The sequence below is a fragment of the Dromiciops gliroides genome, chromosome 6, assembly GCF_019393635.1.
Source record: "Dromiciops gliroides isolate mDroGli1 chromosome 6, mDroGli1.pri, whole genome shotgun sequence".
Lineage (NCBI taxonomy): Eukaryota > Metazoa > Chordata > Mammalia > Microbiotheria > Microbiotheriidae > Dromiciops > Dromiciops gliroides.
Genome location: NC_057866.1, coordinates 94,055,868 through 94,074,398, shown reverse-complemented (window position 1 = coordinate 94,074,398; position 18,531 = coordinate 94,055,868). Strand labels below are relative to the sequence as shown.

The 18,531-nt window shown below is 36.7% G+C and overlaps 1 protein-coding gene across 1 annotated transcript in view; it reads left to right on the top strand.

Moving 5' to 3' along the window:
* The window catches only part of HTT (huntingtin), a 227,109-nt gene that overhangs the window by 167,699 nt on the left and 40,879 nt on the right, over positions 1-18,531 (top strand). The window contains 5 exon segments of the mRNA XM_043972228.1: positions 203-329; positions 3,990-4,090; positions 5,810-5,964; positions 12,069-12,208; positions 13,366-13,448. Of these exon segments, the coding sequence (XP_043828163.1) occupies positions 203-329; positions 3,990-4,090; positions 5,810-5,964; positions 12,069-12,208; positions 13,366-13,448 (606 nt within the window).

Sequence of the window (18,531 nt, the reverse complement as noted above, 5' to 3'; positions counted from 1 at the left end):
AACAGTAAGATCTCAAAACTTGAGCTCAGTCTAGTAGGTAACACAGTTTGATACCATTCGTCCATCACGCACACAAATAGGTTTTCTCAAGGCTTGGTTATTACTGCTGAAGTCTCAAATCCTCTGAGTTCTTCCATTTTCTCTCTGTGAAAAGCCACCAGAGCTTCATTAAGCTAACTGATTCTTTTATGTATCCCAACAGGTATGGAAACTAGGCTGGTCACCTAAACCTGGAGGGGATTTTGGCACAACACTTCCCGAAATCCCTGTAGAATTTCTTCAGGAAAAGGAGATTTTTAAAGAGTTCATTTATCGTATTAATACCTTGGGTATGTGTCTTGGTAATACATTTCAATTAAGATGATGGGATAATTTATATGAGCAGAAATATTTCATTATAGTTTTCTATGGGTAAGAATTCACTTGAGCAAGTATTTTTTAAGCTTCTCCTATGTTCAGGGTACTATTTTAAGTGGTCAGAAAGAGAAAACTTTTCATAGTACACAATTCTTGCTTTCTTATACATAACAAACTAATAGAGAGATATAACACCTTCACAAATAATTATAATAAAAAATAACACATGACAAAGGCAAAGGTGCTGTATGAGATCCTGGGCCTCTGGGGGAGGCTTCTTTACTTTATTATCTTTATCTTTATTTTACTCGTCTTCTATTATTACTCTGTCTCATCCTCCATAGTTACTGTTCCAAACCTTTTAAAAAATCTCTACTTAGGGGGCAGCTAGGTGGCACAGTGGATAAAAGCACTGGCCCTGGATTTAGGAGGACCTGATTTCAAATCTGACCTCAGACACTTGACACTTACTAACTGTGTGACCTTGGGCAAGTCACTTAACCCCCATTGCCCTGCAAAAAACAAAACAAAAGAAAACAAAATCTCTACTTAAGCCTTCAACAACCCTTCCCCACCTTACACAACTTATGACGTGCCCTTTTCTAATAGATATTGTAATGATTGGAATGATGCCACCTACTAGAGACTTGCTGTGGGAAAGCTCCACCATGAGGAAAATGCCTCAGAGGCATTGTGGCTTTTCCTTGGTGTCAGGAAATGACGTTTGTTCATGGGTGCTGTCTATCAAGGCTACCAGCCAATCAACTTGAAGAGCCTCCTATGGTCTGGGAGGAGACAGGAAGGAGGAAAGGGAGCCTGCGCAGAGAGCACTGGGGCTTTTTGGCTTCGTGACTTGATGGTGGTGACGGCAGAGGACTTCACAGGAAATTTGAGGAAAGATAGGAATGCCAGGCTGTTAGAATTCTGTTCTCAATCTTTTTCTTTCTATTTTCCAATAAACCCTTAAAAACCTAAACTTGTTTTATCAGTGATTTTTAGTCAGTTTCCCCCAAAACTGGGGGAACAGATTAGATTAGAATCTTAAATTACACAATATCTTCCGTATCTTTAAAATACATTCACTAGGCCCTATTATCTCCTTAAGCCATCATCCTGTATCTCTCCTCTCTTTTTTTAGCCAAACTCCTAGAAAAATTGTCCACATTCAGTATCCACTTTCTCTTCTGTCACTTTGCACTTTGGCTTCTGACTTCATTGCTCAATCAAAACGGCTTCTTCTAAAGTTATCTCTTGTCTTTTCTCTATCTGTTTGATAATGTGGACTACCTTTGTATGTTCTCTCCTCTGTTTTTGTGTGACCCTGTTCTCTCCTGGCTATCCTCCTACCTTTACAGCCTTTCTGTAATTTGCTGGTTCATCATTCATATCATTTCCTCTAATTCTAGTTGTTTTTCATGGCCCTGCCCTGAGCCTTGCTGTGTTCCTGTTAGAGGGAGTTGAGACAGGGACTCTCAATTTAGGTGGCTGTTTCAGTATTCCACATGAGAGTGGATGAAGGCCTGGACTTGGCTGTTGGGGTATGAGTAAAGTGAGAAGGATGCATGCAGAAGACTTGAGGAGATGGAATGGACATGAAGTAGGTGATTAGATGTGGGATTGAGGGAAAGGTCAGGGTCAAGGATGACTACAACCTGAATAACTGGAAGAATAATTTCCTCAGCAGAAATAGGGAAGAAAGACTGGTTTAGGGGAAGGCTCTGTTTTGGGCATGTTGAGTTTATGGATACCTATGAAACATCCTGGTAGAAATATCCAGGGTAATAAAAGTCTGAAGTTTAGGAGAAGGGAAATGAGAGCTGGCTATATAGATTTGAGATGACCATTAAATCCAGGGAAACTGGTGAATGTAGAGAGAGGTGGAAAGGGCCTTATCTCTTCCCCCTTTTATTCCTCCTTCGACAGTGTCATCTAGATCCTCATACCTACCTCCCTGAATATTAATGCCTCTATTTTCTCTCATCCTCCACAGAGCTGTCAGACAAGTCTCCCTTCTATGTAGATGATGTTTCTCCTCTGCCCCCAAATCCTTCGTGTTATTTTATTAGCTGTAAAATAGTTCCTTTTCCTGGAATTTAGTGCCCTCTTCAATAAGGTGTAACCCTGCTTATCAGTCCTTACCTCATATTGCTCTCTTCACATCTGCCATGCTCTGTCCTGCTCCTTCCCCCTCCCACAGTGTCCTATGCTTCCTCTCTTTTAAATTGTTCATATTTTATATCTCTAGAATTCAGTTCAGTTTAGTAAACATTTATTAAACATTCCCTATGTGCAATCTGTAGATAACAAAAATTTAAAAACAAATGCAAATGAACAGTCCCTGCTCATTTAGGAACTTATATTCTTCTCAAATATACCTTTTCTCCAGCCTTTTCCTTCCCCTTATTGAACCTAGTTAATTCATATAATTAAATTTATTGCCTGTACCTTTCTTTGTTTTCACATTAATATAAGAGAATTATAAGTAATGTGGTATAGCACTAACAGTTGGTGTTCTCATTGGCTTTTATCAGGTCAACACTCATTTCTGTGTAGAGCAGGGCTTCTTAAACCTTTTCCACTTGCAAATCCTTTTTCCTCAAGAAATATTTATATGACACAGGATGTATAGATATATAAAATAGGTATACATAACCTTTTTACTGTTGCCAAATTTTTTTATGATCCCCACATTCAGTTATGGAACCCCATATGGAGTTATAGCCCACAGTTTAAGAAGCTGGGACGTAGAGGACTCTTACACTGTTTCTTACTCAGACCTAGTTTTTCTCCTGCACTCCAGTCCCTTATCACCAATTGCCTATTGGATATTTCCGACTGGATGCCCCATAGGCATCTCAAAATTAACAAAACTAAAACAGAATTCATTATTTTGCTATCAAATGGTTTCTTACAAGTATCCTTTTTACTTGTATCCCCAATACATAGCATAATATTTAACACCTAATAGGTGCTTAATAAATATTTGTTGATTGAATGATTGGTATAATCTTTGTTCCTTTAACCTTTCCCCATAGCTTTCATTTTTTTTTTGAATTTTCTTTGTCAGTATTCTTCAAGTGCCTCATGTTCAATTTGTGATTTATGGAACTTAAAATTCTTCTGATAAGAATCGTAGGATTTAGAGTTCAGAAACCTCAAAGTTCTTCTTTTCCAATTCCCTCATTTTACAGATGAGGAAACTTAGACCCGGAGAGAAGAAATTATTTTTTCTGAGGTCACATGACTAATAACTGAAACAATCCAGCCTAGAACATTAGACTCCTATCCCCAAGTACAATGCTCTTTCTTTTTCTTTTCTTTTCTTTTCTTTTCTTTTCTTTTTTTTTTTTGGGTGAGGCAATTGGGGTTAAGTGACTTGCCATGGGTCACACAGCTAGTAAGTGTCAAGTGTCTGAGGCTGGATTTGAACTCAGGTTCTCCTGAATCCAGGGCCAGTGCTCTATCCACTGCGCCTCCTAGGTGCCCCTACAATGCTCTTTCAATTAAATAATACTGTTACTTGTTTCTTGTAATATTCCTTTTTGGATATGAAACCTGAACATTCCTTCAATAAGGGTCAGCTAGTTTAGCTTGAGTTTACTAATTGGGTAAAATTTTGCTTTTATTCCTAGGATGGACAAGTCGTACGCAGTTTGAAGAAACCTGGGCCACTCTCCTTGGTGTCCTTGTAACTCAGCCTATTGTGTTGGATCAAGAAGAAAGCCAACAGGAAGTAAGGCTGTATCCATTGCAGAAATATGATTCTTGACTTAAGAGTTTGTTTTTAAGTTAAAGTTTGATAGAGATTCAAAACCTATAAATGCTTTAGTAATCAATAGCAGAGGTATAAAGCTATATTTCTGATATTACCTAGTTTCTATGATGACCAGATAATTTCATTTATATTCTAAAAGTATTGATTGGAGGGAAATTGACAATCCTGTTCATTCTTCACGTAGTACCACTGAAATTAAATATTTAAAAATATTATTTAAATTATAAAGGTGTTAATATTGTTCTGGAAGTTCAAGTCTCTCTGCATTTTGTATATTGGTCAAAAATAAGAATTGTGTGGATCTTATTATGATGATGAAGAACTGCTAGAAAAAGGTTATGAAAATACTGTGGCTTACTTTTCATGAGTCCTTTTTGAGGGCTTACTAAACTTCCTAACTATGTTAACAGAATTTAATGCTTTTAAGTGCCTGTTATATGCAGTGTATTGTATTTGGTCTTTGGGGAAGGCATATAGACATTTATATAAAATGGTCACTGCCTTTAAGGAGCACATAGTCTCGTGTGGGGATGTAACATATACAAAGATTCTATGTACCACCAGTAAGAATACATGAAGTGTGTGAGAAAAGTAGAGATAGTGTTTTCAGAGTTTGAGGAAGGAAAGATCATTTTGGACCTGGGGGATTAAGGAAATGATCCATGGAGAAAACTGCCTTTAAGTGACATCTTTAAGGGTAGATTTTAAAGATTGGATAGGATTTCAGTTAAGTTATAGCTAGGGGATAAGGAATCATGAAGAGCTGCTTCAGCAAAGGCTGAGAAATCCTAATATGAGTTACACATAGGAAAGTCATTGAGTTGGAGTATTGATTATATGTGAGAGAATTGTATGATAAAAGCCTGAAAAGGATGCATGTTGCCTTAGGGCCCTAAATGTCAGGCAGTTAGGAATTACTACTACCAGAGATTACAGTATTCTGAGTCTTAGAAACTGTAGGCAGGCAAAGAAAAAAGTTATTAAAGTGGGAAGACTTAATTATGATTAAAAGCAAAAAACCCCAACACATTACAGAGTAAAGACATACATAAGCCTGTTCTGACATCTGTTATTTTAGCAATATAGGGTAATAATTGGACATAGAGAAATTCAACAAAAGCATTGATAAAATTGAGGAGATAGTTCCTATAAAGACTAGTTTATATCTTGTCATATTTGAGCAGTCTTTACTCTAAAGAATATAAACATTTACTAAATAGGGTTGTAAATATTTGTGGGTATGAGTGGGTACTTAACTGTGATGTCATGGTCTTACATGGACAAAATAGAAATAATGGCCATCTTGGAAAATTGTATGCTTTCACAGTATACTATGAGAGGTTGTACTTTTCTTCTAAGTGTAGTTCAGGGACCACTAGGGGGCTCTGAGACCTTTTTAAAGGGTTCACAAGATTAAAAACTCTTCATAATAAGAGGTTTTAATTTCTAGTGTGCTAACTATCAGTAGCCATCATCCACATAAACAAAAGTTCCTTGGGAAGTCCCCAAACACTTGAAGGAGTGCTGAGACCAAAATGTTGGACAACCAGTGTTCCTAAGTCATATTGTTGGAGTCAGATCCCAGAGTCCCTTTATCTTCTTGTCTGTAGGGCAAGCATAATTGACTGGTCTTAGTCTCTCGTGTTCTGTCATAACACAGACTCCTTCCTTTTATAGGAAGATACTGAGAGGACTCAGATCAATGTTCTTGCTGTACAAGCCATCACGTCCTTGGTGCTAAGTGCAATGACCCTTCCTGTCGCAGGCAATCCAGCAGTGAGTTGCTTGGAGCAACAGCCCCGGAACAAAGCCCTTAAAGCTCTGGATACAAGGTACTTAAAACTCAAGTTGCAGGTGAGAGGTGAGGCCTTGCAGAGAAGTAGAAATAATGCTGGAATTGTGTGTCAGGACTGGGAACTGGAATACAAATGGGACTGTAAAGATACCTTGGGCCAGCCTCCTCCTCTGATTCTAGACTTGTTTAAAGAGATAACAGAGGGATAGAGAGCAGAGCTGTAGTTTCCACTCTGGCCCTTGTTGTTATTTTGTGCTGCAGTCTCCTGTATTTATGGTCCTGTGATTGTGAGCATCTCTCATGACTTCTCTGAACCTCAGCTTCCTTATCTTTCAAATACAGATGATATGTATGTACTTTACAGGGTTTTGGTGGAAAAGGAATTTCTAAACCTTAAAAAACTTGATAAATGTGAATTTTTACTGTGTCTTTTCTTTTTTTAATTATAAACTTAATAATTGTCAATAAAAACAAGTGGACAAAATATAGGACAAAACATTACCCCAGATTTTCAGCATATACTTTGTATCTCCAGCACTATCCATGGTGAAAAGAATGAAAAACAACATCGTCTCTATCCTAAGAGAACTTACATTCATAAAGGAGACGAGATATGTCCATTGTTAATATCATGCTATTTTGCTGCGTACATCCTGGTTTTGATGATTTCTCTTTGCATTACCTACTACATGTCTTCTGTGTTTCCCTATTTTCTTTATATTTATCTTTTTTCCAAAAAATGGTACCATGATATTCCATTACATTTATTTACCATCGTTTATTCGACCATTCTACACTTGTTAGTTAATAAAGTTCCTCCCCTCCAACCCCCAGTTATTTGTTCTCACAAATAATATAGCTATAAATATTTTTGTATGGATAGCTCCATTTTCCCTTTTTATGATTTTTAAAAAAATGTTTTCACATTTTATTATTTATTTTTAGCTCTTGGAATTTTTAGTTCCAAATTCTCTTCCTCCCTCCCACTTTACCCCAACCCATGAGAAGACAAGCAAAATAATATCAGTTTTGCGTGTGAAATTATGCAAAAACATATTTCCATATTAACTATATCAAATAAAGCAAAACAAAACAAAACAAAACAAAGAAAGTGAGAATATTATACTTCAGTTTGCACTTAGAGTTTATCAGTTCTCTCACTAGAGGTGGATAGCATTTTTTCCATCATAAATCCTTTGGAATTATCTTAAATCACTGTATTTATTGATCAGAGTAGCCAAGTTTTTCACAGTTTATCATCATTACAATATTACTGTTATTGTGCACAATAATCTTCCAGTTCTTCTTACTTTCCTTTGCATAAGTTCATATAGATCTTGCCATGTATTTCCCCCCCAAAACTATTTCCCTTTTCATTTCTTATAGCACAGTAGTACTCTATCACAATCATATACCACAACTTGTTCATCATTTGATTGATTGATGAGCATCCCCTCAATTTCCAATTCTTTATCACCACAAAGAAGCTGCTATAAACATTTTTGTAACAATATTTAAGTCCTTTTCCTTTTCCTTTGATCTCATTAAGGCAAGCACAGTTTTATAGCCTTTTGGACGTAGTTCTAGATTTTTCTCCAGAATGGTTGGACCAATTCATAAATCAACTAATGATTTATTAGTTTACCTGTTTTCTCTCATTACCTCCAGCATTTGTTATTTCTCATAGGCTAAAACTTAGAATTGTTTTAATTTGTATTTCTCTATTCAATAGTAATTAGAGCATTTTTTCATATGACTATAGTTAGCTTTGATTTTTTTCTTCTGAAAACTGCCTATTCATATCCTTCAACCATTTTTATCAATTAGGGAATAGCTCTCATTTTTATAAATTTGATTCAGTTCCTTTTATATTTGATATACATTTGTATATATATCCCATTATATATTATGTTTGATATATAATTACTATTACAATTAATCATAGTCTATAATCATTATTTTATGCATCTGATATATTTTACATCCCTTTGTCAGAGAAACTTGCTATAAAATTTTTTTATATTATTTCATTGTCTATGGTACCTTTTAGCAAAATGTAGTTTCCCTGCTTTTCTCTTTTAATTAGGTCTATTTTTGCTCTTGTTTTGTCTGGGATCATGATTGCTACTCTTGCCTTTTTTACTTTAGTTGAAATATAATAGATTCTGCTCCAGCCCTTTATTTTAAACTCTTTATGTCTTTTTGTTTCAAGTATGTCTCTTTTAAGCAACTTATTATTGGATTCTAGTTTCTATTTCATTCTTCTATTTACTTCCATTTTATGAGTGAGCTCATCACATTCACAGTTATGTTTATCAACTGTATATTTCCCTCTATCCTATTTTCTTCTAGTTATCTTTCTTACTTTTTTATCTTCTCTCCTCAAAAGTCTGTTTTGCTTCTAACCACTGCTTCTCTTAATCTACCCTCCCTTTTATTCTCCCTTCCCCTCCATGTCTCTTATCCCCTTTCACTCCTAGTTCCCTGTTGTGCAAGATGGATTTCTATATCCAACTGAGTGTGTGTGTGTGTGTGTGTGTATTTTTCCTCCTCTTTGAACCAATTCCAATGAGAGTGAGGTTCAAGCATTGTCTGCCATCCGATTTTCCCCACCACTATAAAAGTTCTTCCTTGCATGCCTCTTTTATGTGAGAAAAATTTCCCCATTCTACCTCTCCCTTCCCCCTTCTCCCAGTGAATCCTTTTTTCTCACCCCTTTGTTTTTTTATGGGGTGGGGTGGGGAGGGGGGACATCCCAACATGATCAACTCACACTAATGCCCTTTTTCTATGTAGATTCTTTTTAACTGTCCTAATAATGATAAATCTCTTAGGAGTTATAAGTACTGTCTTCCCATGTAGGATTATAAACTATTGAACCATATTGAATTCCTTTTGATTTCTTTCCTGTTTGCTTTTTTATGTTTGTCTTGAGTATTGTATTTGCAAGTCAAATTTTCTATTCATGTCTGGTTTTTTGATCAGAAATGCTTGAAAGTCCTTTATTTAGTTATATGTCCATCTTTTTTCCTGAAGGATTGTATTCAGGTCTACTGGGTAGGTTTTCTTATTTGTAATCCTCCTTCCTTTGCCTCTCAGAATATCATATTCCAAGCCCTTTGCTCTTAGCACGGAAGCTGCTAAATCTTGTGTGAGCCTGACTGTGGCTCCATGGTATTTGAATTGTTTCTTCTTGACTGCTTGCAATATTTTCTCCTTGGGAGTTCTGGAATTTGACTGAAATATTCCTGAGAGTTTTCGTTTCACTTTGTCAGGATGTGATTGGTGGATTCTTTTGATTTCTGTTTTACTCTCTGGATATAAGATAGCAGGATTATTTTTTGTTTTTATTTATTTTGTGGGGCAATGGGGGTTAAGTGACTTGCCCAGGGTCACACAGCTAGTAAGTGTCAAGTGTCTGAGGCCGGATTTGAACTCGGGTCCTCCTGAATCCAAGGCCAGTGCTCTATCCACTGCTCCACCTAGCCACCCCAGGATTATTTTTCCTTGGAAATTTCTTGAAATATGTATAGGCTCTTTCTTCTCTCCTTTCTTTCTTTCTTTCTTTCTTTCTTTCTTTCTTTCTTTCTTTCTTTCTTTCTTTCTTTCTTCCTTTCTTCCTTTCTTCCTTTCTTCCTTTCTTCCTTTCTTCCTTTCTTCCTTTCTTCCTTTCTTCCTTTCTTCCTTTCTTCCTTTCTTCCTTTCTTCCTTTCTTCCTTTCTTCCTTTCTTCCTTTCTTCCTTTCTTCCTTTCTTCCTTTCTTCCTTTCTTCCTTTCTTCCTTTCTTCCTTTCTTCCTTTCTTCCTTCCTTCCTTCCTTCCTTCCTTCCTTCCTTCCTTCCTTCCTTCCTTCCTTCCTTCCTTCCTTCCTTCCTTCCTTCCTTCCTTCCTTCCTTCCTTCCTTTCTTTTTCTCTCTCTCTTTCTTTCTCTCTCTTTCTATTTTTGATCATGGCTTTCAGGTAGTCCAATAATTCTTAATTTATCTCTGTATTTTCCAAATCAGTTGGTTTGTAAAATGCAGTATTTCACTTTTTCTTCAATTTTTTTCATTCTTTTGACTTTTTAATTGTTTCTTAATGCCTCGTGGAGTCTTTAGTTTCTACTTTCCCAATTCTAATTTTTAATAAATTGTTTTTTTCACTGAATTTTTGTGCCTCTTTTATTAGATGAATTCTGTTTTTTAAAATGTTATTTTCTTCAGGTTTTTTGTGCTGCTTTTACCAAGCTGTTGAATTTCTTGTCATAATTTTCTTGCATTACTTTTATTTTTCTGCCAATTTTTCCTCTACCACTCTTAGCTCTTTCTTTAATTCTTCTATTAATTCTCATTGGACTTGGGTTCAATTAGCATTTTTCTTTGAGATTTTGTTTGTAGCTATTTTCACATTGTTTTTTTCTTTTGAATTTATGTCTTGGTCTTTTCTGCCATTGTAGTAACTTTTTATGGTTAAGTTTTTTCTTTGTTGTTTGCTCATTTTTTCCAGCCTATTTCTTGACTTTGAACTTTATGTTAAAGTTGTGTTCCACCCAGCTGAGGGATGGGCAGCAGCGACCTAAGCTTCACAATGTTTCATACGCCTTTTTTTTATAGTTTGTTCTGGTGTTCTGCAAGTTTTTGATGCTTCTAAGGTGGTGTGATATGAGCAAAGGATGGTTGCTACTCTCCTGGTCTGTGCTCTGGTATTTACCTAGGCAGGGCTCCTATTGCCCTGCAACCACAAGTGCTGATGGTCCTCTTGGCCCTGTAACTGTGACTAGGTCCCCTCCTCTCTTGTAACTGGAAGGGCTGGTGTTCCTCTCTGTCTTGAAACTGCAACTGGGGCACCTCCTCCCTTGTAACTTACTACCAGAACCTCTTTCTGTCCTGGAACTGCAACCCAGGATTGCTTATGGTAAATAGAATTGCCAGTCAGCATCACCTGCACCTTATACCAATAAAGGAGCCCCTATAATCTCTTTCTGACCAGTTATCTAACCGCCTTACCATTTCTGGACCGAAAACACCCAAAGCTGCTGCTGCTGCCACCACTATTGCAGCCACCTCTAAGGCCCACTGCTGGTAGTGCTGTCACCATGTGTGCTCTAGACTAGCGCCCATCCCAGTGTTGCATACCAACTTCCTAAGTTGTCTTAAGCTGGAAAAAGGTTTTACTCTGACCGCTTGTTGGCTCTGTCCTCCAAAATTCAATTTGAGGTATAATTTTAAAGTTGTTTGAAGGGAAATGTTGGGAGAAGTCATCTTGGATACCACCTTTACTCCACCATCTTATTTTTGCCTATGATTTTTTTTTTTTGAGAAATAGTCTTAGCGTTGGAATATCTGAATTGAAAAGTATGACCAGTTTTACAGTTCATACTGCATATTGCTCTCCAAAATGTTTTCTCTGACTGGTGCCATTTTTAATAGGTGTGACTTAAGGCCAACCTTTTAATACCATTTATCTCTATTGTTTGCCTGCCAATTAATGCTACATAAACTCTTATGATGTTAAAATAGGGACTTTACTTTCTGGACTTCCTCAAAAGGGATATTATAGATCAAATACTATAATAATTGTAAGTAAAATGTTTGAATAATTGGTGTTTCTATCACATGACAAAGGCTAATAATGGGATGTTATAAAGTGACTTTGGTAGCACAGGATAGGGGAGAGTATGTGGTGTTTTAAGAAGCAGCACATTAATATAAAATCTGAATAAGAATAAACATTTTTGCATGAGTTAAATTGGTACTAGAAGTTGCTAAAATTTTTTATAACCAAATAATCAAGAAAATTCTGATGTTTTTCATTTAGATTTAACATAGATAAGACGCGTAAGACACCATGTTAGGTGCTGAGAATACAAAGATGAAAAATAACACATTGTCCCTTTTCTAAGTGAACTTACATTCTAATAAGGGAGATAAGATATGTACACAAAGAAGTAATACAAAATAGAACATGATGAACATAAAGAGAATATCCTAGTAAAGTGCTCTGTGGAAATTCAAAGAAAGATCACTTTTGGCTTGGAATGTGGGGGGAGAAGGCAGATAGGGAATAGACGGTGATCAAAGAAACTTTGCTTATTTAGTATTTTCAGGAGTTGTATTTGGGATAAACAAAATATTGATTAACTCTTGTGCTAAAAACCTTTTAGGTTTGGGAGGAAACTGAGTGTTATCAGGGGAATTGTTGAGCAAGAAATTCAAGCAATGGTTTCAAAGAGAGACAACATTCCTACACATCACTTATACCAGGCTTGGGATCCTGTGCCATCTCTGTCTCCAGCTATGTCAGGTATGCATGGAATAAATCTGTGTTTCTATGTAATTACTTACTAGCTATACAATTTAATTTTTGCAAGTTTTAGATCTAAAACATTTTATTTTCCTTTGTGACTGAAAAACATCAGCTATAAGAACCCATCTAGGAATTATCTTCTAAGACAAAACCATCAGAAAAAATAAATGACCCTTCCCCATCACTATTTCAGAGATTTTGCTCCCTCACACATAAACCAAAGATTTGTTTATCCTTTAAATCTGGCTCTGCAAAGATTGCTCTAGCTTAAATAGGGAATGCATAGACTTCCTCCATATCCCATCGTGTAACAGAAACCTTAGTGTGGTGCTTAATGGGATGCTGTGTGTGCATATTTATACACATACATACATAAAATATACAGAATATGTATACTTAGTATGTGTATGCACACACACATACATACACATGTATTTATAACATACACACATATGTCTACATCTATGTTTTTAATGGGAGAGATACTTGACCAGGGAGGTTTCCTTATTCACAGCACTTCGTGGCTCAATTTTCTTGACTATTGAACAGTCTCCGCCCTACAAGTACCCTTTGGTTGTCACATGACTAAGATAAAGTAGTTCCCTGACTAGTTGCTGTGACATATGCACATCCTTGAACACAGAAGGTGTCTTAGAAAGCTTTGTTAATTTGGATTAACTCAGAAACTATAATGCAGTAATAACTTACATTGCTTTCTGGAGATGAATTGTCCTGTTTGGTGACGATCCTTAGGAGACTCCCCAGGAAATGGTGTTTTTGTTTCCTGTGTACTTCTAAGAGTCCTGCTTGGTTTTTGTGGGGTTCATTGTTTTAGGATTTAGAGCTAGAAGGGACATTAGAGTCATCTAATACAGTCCCCTCATTTTATGGACAAGGAAGCTGTGGCTTCAAGTCCTGGCCCATTTCTCTCATAACCTGATTGATAGCAAAGATCTCTAAGATCTCTGATTCATCAAATATACTATTTAATACTCTCCCCAGAAAAGAGAGGAACTACATAAAACCATTAAATGTATATACCAGAGCTTTAAGTATCTAGGGTTGACACATATGGATTGTTATATTGAAATGTCATTTCAGATTGAATCTTTTATGTGTTCTGCAGAAAAGTTAGAATGAAATTATTTTTTTAGGTGCCCTTATCAGCCATGAAAAACTTCTGCTGCAGATCAACACCGAACGAGAAATGGGGAACATGAGTTATAATCTAGGACAGGTTGGTTGACATCTGTTCTACAAATTCAGTGTTTTTTCTTTTTCTTTTCCCTCCAACTACTACTACTACTACTACTACTACTACTACTACTACTACTACTACTACTACTACTACTACTACTACTACTACTACTACTACTACTACTACTACTACTACTACTACTACTACTACTACTACTACTACTACTACTACTACTACTACTACTACTACTACCTAGCATTTTAAAAGCACTTTAAATACACTGTGTTTGTGATCTCATTTGATCCTCACAACAACCCTGAGAGGTATTATTATTATCATCCTCATCCTCTTCCTCATCCTCATGTTACAGTTGAGGAAACTAAAGTAGGCAAAGGTTAAATGACTTGCCCAGGGTCACACAGCTAGTAAGTGCTTGAGGCTGGATTTGAACCCAAGGTCTTTGAGACTCCATCTCCCACACTCTTATTTACTCTGTACCTAGCTGCCTATAACCTGTGCTGTCTGTAACCAAATTGGAGTATCATTATTGCTAAAATATTATTAGACCTGGCTGAAAAATAAACCAAATGAGCCTATCTTTTAACTAAATGGAAGGTACATAATATTACTTTACCACCTCAAAGTTATGACAGATTTACTAGGTTAATCACAGCAATTTATTTCCTTTTAAAATACTGAATTCTTGACTGGATCAATTTGTCTTTGAGTAAGCTTTTTCTGTTTTTTCAAGTATTTTTCATAGCATCCCAGAATTGCAAGGAGCAGGATCTAGCCTGATCCTCAGTCTAATGGAGGAATTCCCTCCATAGTACTCCTGAAGAGCACTAGCCTCTACATAGACACAGACCATTGCACTTTGAGACAACTTGGATTTTTACAAGGTTCTTCCTTACATTGTGCTAACAGTTCCTTCCTATAAATTATACCCTGTAGACTGTACAGATTGCCTAATGCCATTTCTGCTTTCCCCCTTTCCTCCTAAATCCTCATCCTTGATTTTCTACCTTGGAGTGCTTACTCTGGTTCCTTCTTTTGTGGCATATTGTCAAATCACCATGACCTGGCTCCTCAGGCCCACCCCACCCCGCTTTCTGACCCTAAGACCTAAGTAAAGGACTTTTTTTTCAATAGGCCTAGGGATAGGAATTAGACCTCTGATTTCATTAGTTTGTGGAGCTCCCAGAGGGAAATGTACACCTTTTCTGTACCCCACAGAATTAGAGGGCTGCTGAAGGCACCTAAGTAAAGTAACTTTCCCAGAGTCATCCAGCTGTTGTTGTTGTTGTTTGTCCTTCATTCTCCAAGAGGACCATGACATTGGGGTGATAGCACTGAATTGGATTTAAGTGCAGGAGGGCTGTGCAAGGTCACTGACCTCACTCTCTCCTCAAGAACCATCTGGGTTCAGTGGCAAGATATACATCAGGGTGACTGGAGAGGTTAACTGACTTGCCCAGGGTCACACAGCTAGTGTCTGAGGTGAGATTTGAACTCAGGTCAGCCCTCCTTCACTTAAAGCCAATTCACTGCAAATCATGACATCATATTGATGTCATGGTCCTCTTCAAGAAAGGACATGGGGCAGCTAGGTGGTGCAATAGATAAAGCACCAGCCCTGGATTCAGGAGGACCTGAGTTCAAATTCTGCCTCAGACACTTGACACTTACTAGCTGTGTGATCCTGAGCAAGTCACTTAACCCTCATTGCCCCACAAAAAAAAAAAAGAAAAAAAGGACAAACAACTAGTAGCTATTATGTATCAGAGGGGAGGTGTAAATTCTCATCTTCTTGTCTTCAAGGTCAGCTCTCTACTATGCCTGCATATTCAGCATAAAAACAAGCAGTGTATATATAGTATAGTATTGAAACTAGGAGAATACAAAGAGCTCTGGAGTTGAAGAAGACATTTTCTACTTAGTCACTGGCTAAGTCACAGGGTTCTCCATGCCCGGAATTCTCCTTCTTCATCTCTGCCTCTTGCCTTCCTTCAAGTACAGCTAAAATCCCAACTTTCACAGGAAACCCTTCCTGATCCCTCTTTTTTTTTTCCTAATAAAAGTATTTTTTTTCTAGTTACATGTAAAGATAGCTCTCAACATTTCTTTATACAAGTTTTCCAATTTCAGATTTTTCTCCCTCCCTCCCCTCCCCCCCTCCCCTAGACAGCAAGTAATCCAATATTTCTACATATTTCTGCATTAGTCATGTTATAAGAGAAAAATCAGAGCAATGAGGAAAAACCTCAAAATAGAAAAACAACAGCACCAAAAGCAAAAGAAATAGTATGTTTCAATCACCATCTATACTCCACAGTTCTTTTTTTTTTTCCTGGATTTGGAGATCCTCTTCCATCATGAGTCCCCTGGAACTCTTCTGTACCATTGCATTGGTGAGAAAAATCTAGTCCATCACAGTACATCAACACACAATGTTGATGATACTGTGTACAATGTTCTGGTTCTGATCATCTCACTCATTCCTGATCCCTCTTAATGCTAGTGCCTCCCCTCTGTCAGTTATTTCCTATTTATCCTGTATATAGCTTGTTTGCACATAGTTGTTTACATATTGTCTGCCCCATTAGATTGTGAGCTCCTCCAGGGCAGGACTGTCTTTTGCCTTTGTATCTTTGTATCTTCAGTGCTTAACACAGTGCCCAACACATAGTATATGCATGATAAATGTTTATTGACTGAGTGATTCACTCATCAGCACAATCATAATTTAAATCCATCATCATCAATCAAAAATGTTCTACCCCTAGAATTATGAAATCTGAAATTCACTTTTAACCATTTTCTCCTCATATTCTCTCTTATTTCTTCTGAACTTTTGAATTTTCACTTAGACTTTTAGTACTTTGCCTATTCCTCCTCTCCCAATTCTTTAACTCTTACTTGGCCTTATTTCTCCATTAGGTTTGGATTCATGGGCCTTATATTTCAATCGTGCCTTCTCCTTAGAATCCCTTTCCATCTTAATTTGCCATTTATGTTGCCAATTGCTAACCCAAGATCAGGTAGGTGACAAAATAGAGTACTGGACTTGGAATCAGAAAAACTCATCTTCATGAGTTCAAGGCTGACCTCAGACACTTACAAACTGTGTGACCTTAAGCAAGTCATTTCACCCTGTTTGCCTCAGTTTCCTCATCCGTAAAATGAGCTAGAGAAGGAAATGGCAGAACACTCCAGTATCTTTGTCAAGAAAATCCCAAATGCAATCCCAAAGAGTCAGTTACAACTGAAATGACTCAACAACAACAACAATCCAGTATCAACCTTCACCAACTCTTTTTCCCCCTAGCCTGTTATCTAGCATTATTATAGAAAGTCATGAATCCTTGCTAAGTCCTGTATAAATGTGTACTCAGTAATTATGTGCTAGAAAAGGTGGAGGCCAGAAAGAAGGGACTATACATTCTTTTTTTAAAAAAATTATTCATTTTGAACTTAAATATAAAAGGACCAAAAAAAAAGAACATTTCCATGTACATGGCACAAGATACCATAAATAATTCTCTTTATCAGTTCCTTCTCTGGATATGGATAACATCTTCCTATGTGGGTCCTTTGTAGTTGATTTAAGTATTTATAATAACCAAAATAATTTAGTGATTCAAAGTTGTTCTTAGAACACTTTTGCTATTTTGTATAACATTCTCTTGGTTCTGCTCATTTCACTCTTTATCATTTCATGTAAATCTTTCCATGTTTTTCTAAAATTAACCAGTTCATAATTTCTTATGGCATAGTATCCCCTCAATTTCGAGTTATTTGCCATCACAAAGAGAGCTGCTATAAATATTTTAGAACATATAAATTCTTTTCCCTTTCCCCTTATCACCTTGGGAAACAGACCTAATAATGATATTGCTGGATCAGAGGGTATATACAATTTTATAACCCTTTGTGGATAATTCCAGATTGTACTCCAAGATGATTGGATCAGTTCACAGTTCCACCAACAGTGAATTAGTGCCCCAGTTTTTCCACGTCCCCATCCAAAATTTGTCACTTTTCTGTCATTTTATCCGATTTGACAAGCGTAAGATGATATCTCAATATTGTTTTAATTTGCATTTCTCTAATCAATGGTGATTTAAAGTATTTTTATATGACTAAATATAGTTTTGATTCTTTCTTTAAAACTTCCTGTTCATGGGGCGGCTAGGTGGCGCAGTGGATAGAGCACCGGCCCTGGAGTCAGGAGTACCTGAGTTAAAATCTGGCCTCAGACACATAACACTTACTAGCTGTGTGACCCTGGGCAAGTCACTTAACCCCAATTGCCTCACTTTAAAAAAAAAACCAAAACCTTCCTGTTCACTTTGACCATTTATCAATTGGAAAATGACTCAGATTCTTATAAATTTGACAAAGTTCTTTATATATTTGAGATATGAGGCCTTTATCTGAGAAACTGTCTACAAAATTTTTCTCCCAATTTTAAAGTTTTTATGCCCTAATATATGGTCAGTTTTTGTAAAGGTACCACTGAGAAAAAAGTGTATTCATTTCTACTCCTATTCATTTCTCTCCAGATATATATATATAATATCTAGCTTACCTAGGATTCTATTCACTTCCTTAACTTCTTACTTTCAGATTTATCAAGTTCTGAGAGAGGAAGGTTAAAGGCCCCCACTGTTGTAGTATTACTTTCTATTTCTACCTATAATTCATTTAACTTTTCTTTTAAAATTTAGATGGTATAGCCTATATTGCATATAGGTTTAGTATTAATATTACTTCATTTTTTATGGTACCTTTTATCACAGTGTAATTTCCCCGTTTGTCACTTTTAATTAAATCTGTCTTAGCTATTACTTTGTCTGAGATCATCATTGCTACCTCTGCTTTTTTTTTTTTAACCTGAGCTGAAACATAATGAACTTTACTCCAGCCCTTTATTTATTTATTTTTTTGGGGGGTGAGGCAATTGGGGTTAAGTGACTTGCCCAGGGTCACACAGCTAGTAAGTGTCTGAGGCCGGATTTGAACTCAGGTACTCCTGAATCCAGGGCCGGCGCTTATCCACTGCACCATCTAGCTGCCCCCCAGCCCTTTATTTTAATTCTGTATATTTCTTATTTTTAAA